Genomic DNA, 14,659 nt, shown 5'->3' on the forward strand with positions numbered 1-14,659 from the left:
CTGGAGAAATGGAAACTCGGAGAAATAAAATCAGGGTCGTGTCGCTATGAGTGAAGTGAAAGTGAAAGTCGCCCAGTCGTGTCCGACTCTTTGCGACCCCACGGACTGTACGGACTATACAGTCCATGGAATTCTCCAGGCCAAAATACTGGAGTGGGTAGTCTTTCCCTGCTCCAGGGGATCTTCTCAAGCCCGGGATCGAACCCAGGCCTCCCGCATTACAGGCGGATTGAGTGATGGCGCCCAAATTTAAAAGTCTCACCATTTAACCATTACTCTGTGCTGTCCGGTGGCAAGACAGTTGTCATTTCAATTGCCCTTTTGTGTTTATAAAGTGCTTCTGCAACTCTTGGCTCATTGAATCGCCCCTCTAACCCTGATGAATAGTATTGTCATCTGCAGGTGAGGTTGGGGCCCAGAGATGTTGACCTATCTAAGGTTACATACCTATGAAGTGCTGGAACCAGCGCTCTTTCCCAGGTCGTCTCTAAGTTTGTTGCATTTTTTCTTTCACTCACCCTATTGCATTCTCAGAATCTTGGGGAGCTTTGTACTTAGAATGAAAACCTGGTCTGATCCTCTGTATTATAGTTGAGGAAAGGAAACCTGGGTAGAAGAAATGACTTAATAGAAGTCTCAGGTCAGCTTCCACTGGATGCTTTTTGAATACAAAGTACAGTAAGTTACCTGCATACAAACCTTCAAGTTGTGAACTTTCAAAGATGGGAATGTATTATAAACCTATTGCAGTATAGTAGTATATAGTTGTGTTAGGTGGGTACCTAGGCTAACTTTGTTGGACTTACTAAAAAATCGGGCTTATGAACAAACATTCGGAACAGAGTTTGTATGTAGGGGACTCACTGTAATTATGAACCTAAAAAGGATGATGGGCAGGGAATAATGAGATAGGTATATCAGAAACCAGGCCTCCTTAGACAAAAGCTGTTTCTCCACCTGTTCAAGTGTCCCATCCTTTGGCTGTGCCAGGGACATGATCCTGCCTATAGTCATATACTGTAAATGCCTTCACTTGTTGCTGAATTTAGAGAAGAACTTGACCTCTTATCTCTAAGTGAAAAATCTGGCTAACCAAGAGATCATGGAAGCAGTGTTGGGGAGTGGAACCCAGGACCTACTGTCTGAGGCTTTGATTTCTGTTTTGGTGCTAGCAATATGACTTTGAGGAAGGACAATCTAGACTTTCACTCATGTAGTCTTCACATTTATTCAGTGTCTCCTGTGTTCAGAACTGTGCCAGGGACTGGGGATGCAGCCTTGAACAAGACAACCATAGTTTAATCCTTGTAGTACTTATAGTCAGTTCTTATGGCGGGAATAAGACAGTGATCCCGTAATTATTGTTTAGTCGCTAAGTCATGTCCGACTCTTGTGACTTCCATGGCTTGTGGCCCGCCAGGTTCCTCTGTCCATGGGATTGCCCAGGCAAGAATACTGGAGGGGGTTGCCACTTCCTTCTCTGGGGGATCTTCCCAGCCCAGGGATTAAACCTGCATTTCCTGCATTGGCAGGCGGATTCTTTACCACCGAGCCACCAAGGATGCCCGATCAAATAATTACACAAATATTAACTGATATTGTTAAAGTAAGTGCCATGAAAAAGCACATGGTACTAAGAAAGGGGGTTATAGGACATTTGACCTGTTGGGCTAGAGAAAACAGCCAAGGAAGGCATCCTCTGAGGAAGTGGTGCTTCAGCTGAAGTCTGAAAGAAAAGTTCATTAACGAGGTGAGGGAATATCATTCCAAGCAGATTCAACAGTATTTTTGAAGACCCTGGTGCAGGAAATTATTCAAGGAAATGAAAGACCAGTTTACCAATTTGTACAATGTTGCCTGGTTATTGTGGGAATCATGTTGCCTGGTTATTGTGGGAATCAGGTAATACATGTGAAAGTATTTTATATACAACAAGAACCTGTGTGTGCACAACCATATTATAAGAATCTACATGTTATAAACTAATATACAACTGAATTTGTAGGGGTTGCTGGGATGGTGGATAAACCAGGACTTTGTCTTCCTCATCTAGTTCTTTCCAAAGTTAAAATGCACCTTCTATGAAAAGTGGGAAAATTCAAGTTTTGAGAATCTCAGCTTTGGATAAAGAATACATGCCTCAGGTTTTTTTTTTTTTTTTAATATGTAACAGTTTGAAAAATAATGCCAGTAATTGCACTGTTTTATGTACACAGTATAGGATAGTGCTTAAGAGCACAGACTGTGGAGCAAAAGTGCCTGGATTAAAATCTTGAGCAAATTGTTTATCTTTGCCTCTGTGTTTTTATCCATAAAATGGGTATAATAATAAGTACTTATCTCCTAGGGTTATTATGAGGCTCAAATGAGTTAATGTATGCAATACAGCACTTAGAACTGTTTCTGGCACATAGTTATTACTATAAAATTATAAGCTATTGTTTCATTATGTTATAATTACCTTTTTAAAGGCTCATTAATATCACCATGAAAAAGGTGCAGTGGAAACTGTAGCTCAGAGAGGTTGATCTCCTCAAGTTCACACTGCTAGTAAGTGGGCAAACTGACATTTCAGTTCAAGACTTCATCCAAAGGTCAGATGTTTCCTGCTGCATTTTTTTCCGACTGTAGGTTAATTTTGTTGTAGAATACTTGGGCTTGCATGGTGATTCCTTTCCTTGTCTTTACTTCTGTGCTGAACTGAGTGCTGCTATGAATATTCGTAAGGTAAAGAGTCCAAGGGGCTGCCTTTATTGAATTTCCACTTTGAAGTTTCCTGACTTCTGTGCCGTTTAAAATCTATGTCTTAAGCATTTCAGCAATGTGGTTTATTTATAGAGTCGTCTTCCGGTTCACGTGTACTGGGTCCGCTTTTGGGTGTTGAGTTTTCTGTCAAAGGTTGTTTATTTCTAACCCATTTTGATTTCCTGTTGCTTTGTGGATTGGTATTATGACCTGCAACAGGAACACCAGGAAACCTGTCTTAAATGGAACAGCCAGATTGAGACCCTGTAGATTAAAAAAAAAAAGCACCTTATTATACAGCCATATTTGGATATAAGTATGGGTTAGGCATTGGCTATATTAGGCAAAAACCTAGATATAGAAACCTCACTTAGAGGCAAAATCTGCGAACAGTGCTGCTGCTACAGAGCAAAGTATTAGCTCCAGCCTCTTGGTCAATGACAATCTCTTAGAGCCTGAGTTCCTACATCTATAAAGAGGAGATTATTATACTTTTCTTTGTAGCATTTTTGAGAGGATTAAATGAATACTATGGGTAAAGCAAGCAGGCCGGGCCTGACCTCTGTTAACAGTAGCTATTGATAATGATTAAAAAGAGGAAACATTTTTTATTTTTTTATATAGATCTGTTTTTACTGACATACACCGATCATTGAAATCTAGCATCTCTTGCTATTAAAAATTCCATCAGGAGAAATTATTTGCCTTTGTGCAACTCATTTGCTTTACTTAAAAAAAAAAGTAATAATTACAGCAGGTGCCATATTCCCAGCACTGTACTTGGTTGTTAAATACACTCATTACTTCATTTTATTTTAAAACAGGATTTTTTTTTTCCTCACTTTACAAATGAGGAAAATGATGCCCAGAAAGTGAAATGAATAGCCACGAGTTGAAATTCATATCCAGATATGACTGACTCTTGGCTTCCTTGTACTTTAGTAATGACATGAAAGATTTCTTTGTTGTGTCTGACTCTGGCATGGAAGTTTTTGAAAGGAAAGGTGATAGCTGTCAATAGATGCTCTTTAGGGGGGACTCCTGTTGTCTGTTAGACACTGTGCCATGTGTTTTACTTACATTAATTTATTTTTCCCAACCCTAAGAAATAACTATAATTGTCTCCATTTTATTACAGTTGAGGAAGTCAAGGTGCAGTGACGTTCAGAGGCATTTGGGTAGTGGTGGAGATGGGCTTGGATTCTAGATCTTCTGGCTGCAAAACCCATGCTCTTACTCAGACTGTAAAGTGTGTATATATGTTAGTTGATCAGTTGTGTCTGAGCCTTTGCAACCTCATGGACTGGAACCCAGCAGGTTTCTCTGTCCATAGAATTTCCCAGGCAAGAATACTGGAGTGAGTTGCCATTTCCTTCTCCAGGGGATCTTCCCAGACCAGGGATCAAAGTTGTGTCTCCTGCATTAGCAGGCGGATTCTTTACCACTGAGCCAACGGGGAAGGCCCGGATTTGCCCGTAAGCTAGAACTGTTGTTCTATCGCAGGAGTAGCTGTAGGCTTTAGCGTCTTTCCACGGTCAAAAACCTCAGAAGGATCGTGTGTAACTTGTGTTAACACCGAGGAGGGTGGCATTTTCCAGAGCTTTAGTTCTATAACATGGAAGACCTCAAACCTCAGCTATGCTTCAGACTCACATTAAAGTGCATTCTAATTGGTAATCAGTGCATAAGGAACCAAAGAAAATTTTAATTAAATGCTGTTGTGTGAATTTTCCAGTCATTTTATGCCTGTTGAAATGATTTCATGTAAAATTCTCTTCCAGTGCTCTGCCGTTACTCTTTATAGTGTAACTTTATCAAGATTTTGTGCTTTTTTTTCCTGTAAGGGTTTAATTACCATCATTAAGGATTTAGGCTGCTATGCATTTACTTAACTCTCTTCCCTGTGTACTAATTGGCATTTGCTGTAGTGGAAAGAGCGTGGCGATTTGGCGTCCTACAGACTGTGAGCTGGATATTTAAATCTCTGTGAGCCTTAGTTTCTTTGTCCTATAAAATGGGGCTAATCATACATCTTTGTACAGCTGTTAGGAGGAGGGCTGGAGATAATGTATTTAAGTTATCTAGTACAGCGGTCCCCAGCCTTTATTGGCACCAGGGCCTGGTTGCGTGGAAGACAGTTTTCCCACTGACCGGAGCTGGGCAGGGGGTGGGGTTGGTTTCAGGTTAATTCAAGCGCATTACATTTATTATGCTCCTGTGAGAATCTACCGCTGCAGTTCATCGGACAGGAGGCGGAGCTCAGGCGGCAATGTGAGGGCTGGGGAGCGGCTGTTAATATAGATGAAGCTTCTGCTGGCTCACCTGCTGCCCACCTCCTGCCCTGCCGCCAGTTCCTAACAGGCCACGAACTGGTACGGGTTGGGAACCCCTGACCTAGCACAGAGGTCAAAACGGATCGATAGGCTCTGCTGATAGGATTTGCTTGCTAACTGGTACAGATTATTTTCTGAAGTTGCACTAACAGTAGAGTCTGTTTTACTTAGATCTCCTTTTTGTCTTGTTCTTTTTAGTGGATGTTCACAAGGATTGTCTTCAGTCATGGCCTTGGGTTTAAGGTGCTTCCGCTTGGTCCACCCTGCCCTTTGCAGCTCCCTTGCAGCCTTGACCAGACCTGTTTCAGAAGTCACGCTGCAGACAGTGAGAGGAAGACAGGATGACCGTGGGCAATACATGGCCTATGCCGCCGTACCAGTCCGTCATTTTGCTACCAAGAAAGCCAAAGGTAGAGATGTGACCTCCTCGCCCCTGTCTTATATTTAGCCCTTTGAATGATCAGAGTTGGAAGGGATCTCAGAGATGTTCTGAATTTCTCCCCGTGCCTCACGAAGTGGTGTCTCAGGTGGTTCAGTTGATAGGCTTGAAAGGTCACAGGGACAGATACGGTATTAGAACTGGGGGTCTGTTTTCTCACTTCCATACTGCCCCATATGTTGCCACAGCTCAGAAAACGACTGTTTTGTTTTAGATTTAGAATTAGAAGTGTAAGTGCCAAGCAAGCCAGAATACTTGGGACAGGAATCAATGTATTTTCTCCTCCCAGGAAGATCTGTGTTGGAAGTAAAATTAAAAGCAGAAGTTTGTTGGGTGAGGACGTATGAGAGCCGAGGATTTAGATGGATGATCTTAATGGCTTGTGTCATCCAAGAATGAGACTTTGATATAACTCAGGTCTCAGCTTAAATGTCGCTTCCTCAGGAAAGCCTTCCCTGACCTCTTGGGCTGGGTCAGTTCCCTTGTTACATGCACTTGTGCACACTGTTATTTTATCTTTGATGTACTTAGCAAAGCACTCATTAATTAATTAATTGTAGGATTGATTATTGTTTGTTATGTCTTCCATACTGGACCCTGTAAGGAAAAACTCCCATCTCTTTTTTTTTTTCTTTTCAATCTATGTTTTTTGTTTAGGAGCTAACAGGGCCTGACACATAGTATATATTAAAAAGTTTTGTTGAAGGAATGAATGAGTGACAGAACATTGTCAAACAGACCTGCTGTTAACACTTGCAGTTGTGGGTCAGGGAATTCACGTGCAAGGACGGTGCTTGAAATACGCTGCTGAATATTTTTTCCCACTGCTTTTCTTTTATGGTTTCACGCAGACCTTCTCCTTTCCTATTAACAGGAAAATTAACAAGTTGCCAGAAAAGCATTAATGCATAGAAAACTTATATTCAGTTAACAGTGATAATGGTAATAACTTTTGATCTGTAGGTTGCTTTGTATATATATTTTTAATTCACGTACATTTAATAATTTAATTTGATCTGATAAATTACCCATTGAAAGAATTATAATTACCCAGTGAAGAAATTCTTCTAAATACCCAGTGAACTATGTATCTCACCATTTTGCAAGTGAGGAAACTGAGATTGATGTGTAAGACCTTTGCCCATGATCATATCCAGTTAGTGGCAGAGCTGAAATCCGGGGCCCTGTGCCCACAGCACTGCAGTGGTCTAGTGGACCAGATGGTAGCTGCAGCCCGCAAGCAGCATCTTTTCATATTTAATTGCATATTCAGATTTTATCTTCTTGGGTTGCCTCTTTAAAAAGTTGGTTGTTTGACTTTTTCCTTTAGATTTATTGGATTCTTTCTATATTAAGAATGCTGATCCTTTGTCAATATGTATATGTTACGGGTATCTACTTTGCCTTTTTACTTGATAATGTCTTTCATTGAACATCAGTTTTAATGCCGTCATATTTTCCAGTTCTTTCCTTTATCATTTGTGCTTTTTTGGTCTTATTTAACATACCCTCATCTATCCAAAAGTCATCAATCTCTTCTTCCGTATTTTCTCCTAAATATTTGGCAGGCTTTTACTTTTCATATTTGGGTCTTTAATCCGTAACGGAATTTATTTCTGAATATGATATGAGATAGGGAATCTAATATTATTTCTTTTTGAAATGAGTAATAAGTGTGTCAACCTCACTTATTTTTTCAAAAAGGAAAATATTTTAAAATCTATTCATTTTTGGCTGTGCTAGGTCCTTGTTGCTCCAGTGGGTTTTCTCTAGTTGGCGGCGACTGGGGGCTCCTCTCTAGTGTGAGGCACAGGCTTCTCATTGCAGAGGCTTCTCTTATTGGGGAGCAGGGTCTCAGTATTTGTGGGGAACAGGCTTAGTTGCCCCTCGGCACGCGGGATCTTCCTGGACCGGGGATCAAACCTGTGTCCCCTGCATTGACAGGTAGACTCTTAACCACTGGACCACCAAGGAAGTTAACCTCATTGAGGGAAAACTCGACTCCCAGACCTGTAATGCCTCCTCTGTCATATGTTATGTTTCTTCATACATATGGTTTGTTTCTGAGCTCTTGATGTGTTGAACTGCTCATCTCTCCCTGCACTAAATTCCCTAATGCCTGAATCACTGTCATAAAGTCTTAAATCTGGTGGTACAGATCTTTCCCTTCAGAATACACTAGCTTTTTTTTCTTCTTCTTCTTCTTGGCCTTTTCTCTTCTCTGTGACATCTATAATCATATTGTCAGGTTTTCTCCATACAGATCTTACACAGTTCTTCAATTAGGTTTATATCTAGACTATCATCATTTTTTGTCACTTTGGTATATGATGTTTTTTTTTTTTTTTTTGGTATATGATGTTTTTTAAAGCCCACTTTTGAGTTATATATACAGAAAAAGTATGTACATAAATTGTAAGTACTCAGTGAATTTTCACAAAGTGAACACAGCTATGTAACTGTCACCCAGATTAAGATATAGAGCGTCGCTTGTACTTTGGAAACTTTGCTATTGTCCTTTTCAGGTCTCCCCCTTCAAAAGACAGCCCCCTCTCTTGGCTTTACCACTACAGATTTCGTTTTGCCGTTTTTGAACTCAGAGTGAATTCTTTCCATGCCTGGCTTCTTTTGATAACAACCTACATGTGAAATTTGTCCTTGTTGTTGTCTGTAGTAGTTGTTGGTACATTTTAATTTTTTTTATAGTATCCCAATGAATGTGTGTACCACGATTTATGTATGTTTTCTATAGTCGATGGATATTTGAGTTGCTTCCAGTTTTGAGCTAAAATAAATAATGCTGCTGTGAACTTGCATTTGGGTGCCCATAAGTTTGCCTTTCTACTGGATGTGTACCAAGAGGAAGGATTACTGAGCCTTGGGTTATGTATGTATAAATTTCAGTTCAGTTTCAGAACATACAGTTTTCCAGAGTGGTCATGTCAGGTTACTGTCCTCCCCAGGGTGTTTTAGCTTTTTATTTGCTAATTACCCACTATCTACTTGTGAACACTTGGTATGGTCAGCCTTTTTAATTTTAGTCATTCTAATGAATGTGCTGTTATATCTCATTATGGTTTTAATTTGTTTTTCACTGATGAATAGTGATGGTGAGCACCTTTCATTTGTTTACTGGTTATTTGGATATCTTCTTTGTTTCCAGTCTTTTGCCCATTAAAAAAAATTGACCTGATTTTTAAAAATTGACTTCTAAGAATTTTAATGTATTCTAAAGACAAGACTTTTGCATATATATGTATTGCTGATAATGATTACCTTTTCATGGTGTTTTTTTCCTGATGAACAGAAGTTCTTAATTTTAATGTAGTCCAGTTTGCCAATCTTTTTCTTTTATTAGTAGTGCTCTTTTTTTCCTGTTTAAGAAATTTTCCCCTGCCTTAAGGTAAAAAATATATTCTATATTATTTTTTTGTAAGAGTCATTGCTTTAAGTTTATGTCTTTTAGAAATTATGTGTTCTATTTAGTTGCTGGTGAATAGGAATACTTTTGATAATTATACATTGATTTTGTATATTGCAACTCTGCTGAACTCTTTTATTAGAACCGTTGTTTGTGTATTCTTTTGGATTTTCTATGTAGATAATTAAAATACCTATATTTAAAGATAGCTTTCCCCAATCTATATACCACATACCTTTTATTCCTTTTTTCTCTTCCTCCATCCCTCTTCCCTCCTCCTCTCCTTTCCTTCCAACTACATTGTCTAGGAATTCTATTATAATTCTAATAAAAGTGATTTTTTATTGGAGTATAATTGCTTTACAATATTATGATAGTTTCTGCCGTACAACAAAGTAAGTCAGCTATATGTGAATAAAAGTGATTATTGATAGTAGTCATCTTGCTTTAGTCCTGATTTTATAGTGAACACTTCTTATGTGTTAACATCAAGAATTATGTTTGCTCTGTTTTTTGGTAGTCTCTCTTTTAAGCAAGTATCTTCTCTCCCTGTTTTGCTAAGAGTTTTTGTTTTGAATGGGTATTAATTTTTTTTATTGGTGCTCTTGCTGCATTTATTGAGCGAGCATTTAAAAAATTTTTTCAATCTATGAATGTGGTGGCTCAACATTAATAGCCTTTTCTGATATTAAACCACTGTTCCATTCTTGGTATAAGCCCTCCTTGTTCTTATATGTGATGTGCATATACATTGCTTGATCCATAATCTGTATGTTGCTGAATTTGGTTTGCTAATATTAACTTAGGGCTTTTGAATTTTTGTGAATTTTTGTGAATTAGTCTTAATATAACTTTCTGATACTGATGAGCATAAGTTCCTTTATGGGTAATTTGTCTTTTCTCTTTGGCTGTTTTCCCAGCCTCTTTGTCCTTGGTTTTCTGCATTCACAAAATGTCTAGGTATGAATTTGCTTTTACTATCCTGTTTGAAACTGTTTCTAAATCTGAAAATTCAGCTCTTTCATCAGTTCTGAAAATTCTAAGCCGTTAGCCTGTTAACTTCAGAGCTTTCAAGCAAGATGATGACACAAGCAAATAAATGTTCAAAAAAAAAATCACTCTGCTGCTTACTGGTTGGTTACTTTGGGCAAAACATTTAAATAGCTGTTCCTCAGATTCCTTATCTGTAAAATGGGAACAATAATAATCTGTTCTTCCTATGTCAGAGGGCTGCTTTGAATTCTAATAGAAGAATGTACTTGAAATTGCATTGCAAATTGTATTATGGTATACAGATGGCACAGGATCTAACTTATTGTAGATGTTTAATGAAACTTGTTGTGAATGATCTCAATAAATGTTGAATATTTAATAAATAAACAAGTATAGGATAGTACTGTTTAAAGGTTTTTATTCTTTTCCGTCTTCCCACACCCTACATAATGGAATGCAAGAATATTTGTATTACTCACGAGAGTGAGCTATGCATATATATATTATAGATGCTTATGAAACATCACTATGATGGTTTAGATACAAACTAGAATTTTACTCAGTTCTCAGTATTGTTGGTTTTCTAAAATATAAGCCATTGTCACTACCACTGGTGATATTTCATGTTGCTAATTACTGCTGTTCTTTCTGTCTGTACCAGCCATCAGATACTTTGCATGGCCTTGTTTTAGGATTCATTTTTAAATGAATTAATATATTTTCTGTGTCTCTCTTTTTCTTAACTCATTGTTTATTGTCTCTATTTATGCTTTTGTTTTTTCTTTTAAATTCATTGAATGTTGACTTTCTAGCCAAAGGGAAAGGACAGTCCCAAACTAGAATGAATCTTAACGCTGCCTTGGTTGAGGATATCATCAACTTGGAAGAAGTGGATGAAGAAATGAAATCTGTGATAGAAGCACTCAAGGATAATTTCAATAAGACTGTCAATATAAGGACCTCCCCAGGTTAGTGAGTGAACCTGTGTTTTGGAGAGGGGCACAGTGGCAAGAACATTGCTTTGGCAGAACTGGATTTCACGTATTATTTGGTGACCACTGGCAGTTACTTTACTTCTCTGGTGTTCAGTTTCCTTGTCTAATTCCCGCCTTCTAGCTTTGGGATGGGGATGAAAATAAGTGAGGTAACATGTGTAATGATTCTGGTACAGTGCCCAGCATGTATTAACACTGCATTTATCCATTTAGCACATACTTGTCTGCTATGAACTGGTCATTGTGCTGGTTCCCGGTAAACAAAAATAGGCATGATCTTTGCTCTCATGGAATCATACTGTCAGAAAATGGGACTTTCATTATTACTGTATTCTAAAAACTTGTAGGTATTTAGTCTCATAGTAACTGACATCTTTGGTCTGATTTGTCCATTTTTTGTCCAATTTGGCCATTCTTATCCCTTACTGGGGACCAACTGGCTGCAGACATGCCCACCTGAGGCATTTCTGTACCCCTGGGCTTGACCAGGAAGATTCCGTTTGGGTTAATAACTTCCTGAAAATGGCTTTTCTAAGTGGGAAATGTCAGAACTGTCTAGGAGAACTGTTTGCAGATGTGATGGAAGAAGTGAGTTGTCAGCTAATGGTGCAGGCAGGCAGGAAAAATCCAATTGCTATTAAATTGGCCTTTTGGAAATTGTCATCATCCTAGAGTCAAGCCCGGGACCCCCTCGGAAAATATCTGTGGGAGCTTGGGTTGCTCCCGCTCACATCTTGGTTGGGATAGTTCATAAGAAAGCTAGAAAATATTTCATGAACTTGTTCTTAAGAAAACCAAGTGAAAAATCTACAGCTCCATCTATAAACACCAGCAGAAACATCAGAGATGAGATCCAGTGTGAAACCAGAAGACCATTCTATCATTTGTCAACCCTGGACTGGGGCATTTCTGCCTTTGCTGACAGTAGAGCGTGCCATTCAATCTCTCCCAACTGTTTATTTTAAACTTGCTTATTATTTTAGGTATGAAGCTGATAAAGTGCTTTGTCTCCCCTGTGCTTTCTGGCCTGTTAACATTCTGCAGCCGAAACCAGAGAGCAGTTTGAGAGGAGCTCAGGGAGAAATGTGATACTTCAAATTGGCCAGCAAGCTCCACTCTTGTTGAACTTAAAAAGATGATGGGCCTGGAAAGAGGTTGGGAGTGTAATTTGTTAAATGTTAACCTCTGCAAAAATGAGGGGCAGGAATGAGGCTGAGGGAGATGCTCGCTGGGGACAGATTGAGGGAAAAGGATTTGATGCATTATGTCGATACGGATTTGGGGAATGGGAACCACCACAATTGCATGGTGAAAAGCCCATGTTGGGACTTCTGTGGCAGAGGATCTTATGGCAAATCAGGAAGGCTGAATTAAGATCCATTTTCAAAAGGCCTCCCGCTGGTATTTCCTCTTTGCTTCTTTCTCTTCAGGGTTATGTTTGTACAGCGTTCTGTGTAGAACTTGGGGCCATGAAGAGACTGGGTGAAACAGGCTGAACTTAGCCAGTCTTTCATTTTATTTTACTTTTTTTTTGCCAGATTATTCCATATTCCATTATTCCATATGATATGGAATACTTTCAATACTTTTCAATACTTTCAATACTTTTCAATACTACCTGAACCAGCAGACATTTTTCCCCTTATACCTCTGTCTGTCTACCAGCAATTTCTGTCTCCAAGATTGAAGACAGAATTGATTGCTTTTAATAGTTGTCTAAAATACAGGTTTATTTGTTTCTTCATTCATGTCCTCTCATTCATTCATTCATACATACATTTATTTCTTCATCAATGTATTATTAAGTACTTATTCTGTGCTGTTTAATAGGTGCTGTAGATTCAGAGAGAAAAGACATTGTCCCCATCTTCCAAGAGTCTAGATCCTAGTGTGTAGGGATAGACAAGTAAACCAACGTGTAAAACCACATAGCAAAGCAGAGTGGTGACGACCATGACTTTGGAGTTGATCAGGTCTAGGTTTGAATTCAGGCCCCATTAAGGGCTCTTGTGACCTTGGACCAGTTATTTTCTGTGCCCCAGTTTCCACATCTGTAAAATGATGGAACTGTCTCACAGGTTTATTGTGATAATAAAAGCAAATAAAGTATAGAAAGCATTTAGAACCATGTCTTGCCCTAGAAAGTGTTTGGTAAAGATGGGTCATCATTATTACAGATTTGTGTGTAGGATCCTGGAGCTCATAAAGAATTTGTAATCCAGCCTAAGAGGTCAGACAGGATTTCTGAGATTAGATGCAGTCATAGCTGAGTGTTCAAGAGTGAGCAGAAATTATCTGAGAATAGAAGGGTATCCTTAGTAGAAGGAAAAATATATGCTGAGGATCCTGAGGCAAGAGAGAACGGACTGTTATTAAAGAAACTCTAAGTAGGTTAGTTTGGTTAAAATATAGGAGAAAGTTGAGACATAATGATAATAGCATGTATTGGGCCCTTGTATATGCCAGGACAGTATAAGGGCTTTCCATAAACTCTTTTAACTCTCATAACAACCCAGTGAGATAAGTATGATTTTAATGCCCCATTTAGAAATCAGGAAACAGACGCCCAAATGGTTCAGGAGACCTTCCTAAAGTCATACAGTTCAGGAAGTGGCAGGGTTGGTATTTGAACCCAGGTCATTGGTCTTCAGAATCATGGACTTTTCCAGACTGAAGCCAATGGTGTCAACAGCCTTCTAGCTTGTGATGGCATTGAATTGAGTTGAATACTGTGCTTCAAATCAGATCTTAGGGTCATAGTGTGGAACTACATTAGCCTAACAATTTGCTAGGACAACTCCCAATTTGTTGAAAAGACTGACACCTTTCCCACCAAACACACACACACACACACACACACACACACACACACTCTCTCTCTCTCTCTCTCACACTTGGTGTGTCAGAATGAGCTATTCTCGAGTGATTCTTAAAATGAATGGTAAAGTTTTCTTCTAGTTCTCATTTGCATAGGAAATCAGGGAGTTTGAGTAATGCCCCTTATATTGTCTTGTAACAATATACTTGCCTTCTTGACAAGAAAATTTTGCCCAAGGTTTCCCCTAATTCAGATATAGACAAAGATCAGATCCAGGGTATCAGTGAAGTAGTAATAATTGGTGGGTTTTTTTGTTTTTTTTTTTTTTTTAGTTCCTAAAGGGAGTCTAAGTGCCAAAATCGAGGTGGTACGAGGTAACAGTTCCAAACCTGGCTGCATGTCTGAATCATGTGGTCATCTTGAAAGAAAACTACAAGTGCCCCCAAGATCACAGGCTCCTGAGCCGCTACAGAATCAGGATCTCTGGGGAGTGGGGCCCAGGAATCTAAATTTAATAGCTCCCTGGAGATTTCTGAAGGGTTAGCTCAAGTTAAATTCCGCTGATAAGGGAAAGAGCCTTGATTGGAGTTGGTCGGAAGCACACCTGAGTTGGGGCTGGGTTCTTGCTGGGTTTTCCTTTTGTTAGCTCTGTGATTTGGCTCATTTTACTTCCCTAAGTTTCCTTCTCTGGTGTAAAGTGGATATAGTGATACAATGTTACAGACTAGTTGTGAAAAGGGCTAGTAAGAGGTACCTATTTTTATGTTTATTTTTTGTGTGAGTCTATTGTATATTTGCTTATTTATATTGAGTTGTAATCTATACTTTAGTCCTGTAAAGTATTTTTTAATTGAGTTGGAAACCAAGGTACTGAGAAGATGACTGTGATGAACTTGCCTGAGGTTTCATGTTAGT

The 14,659-nt window shown here is 38.9% G+C and overlaps 1 protein-coding gene across 1 annotated transcript in view; it reads left to right on the forward strand.

Annotated features, from left to right (window-relative positions):
• Positions 1-14,659, forward strand: part of MRRF (mitochondrial ribosome recycling factor) — a 54,092-nt gene that overhangs the window by 486 nt on the left and 38,947 nt on the right. The window contains exons 2-3 of the mRNA XM_043469463.1: positions 5,277-5,488; positions 10,744-10,899. Of these exons, the coding sequence (XP_043325398.1) occupies positions 5,305-5,488; positions 10,744-10,899 (340 nt within the window). The 5' untranslated portion in view covers positions 5,277-5,304. The remainder of the gene's footprint in view (positions 1-5,276; positions 5,489-10,743; positions 10,900-14,659) is intronic.

The sequence above is a fragment of the Cervus canadensis genome, chromosome 5 (genome assembly GCF_019320065.1).
Source record: "Cervus canadensis isolate Bull #8, Minnesota chromosome 5, ASM1932006v1, whole genome shotgun sequence".
Taxonomy (NCBI): Eukaryota; Metazoa; Chordata; class Mammalia; order Artiodactyla; family Cervidae; genus Cervus; species Cervus canadensis.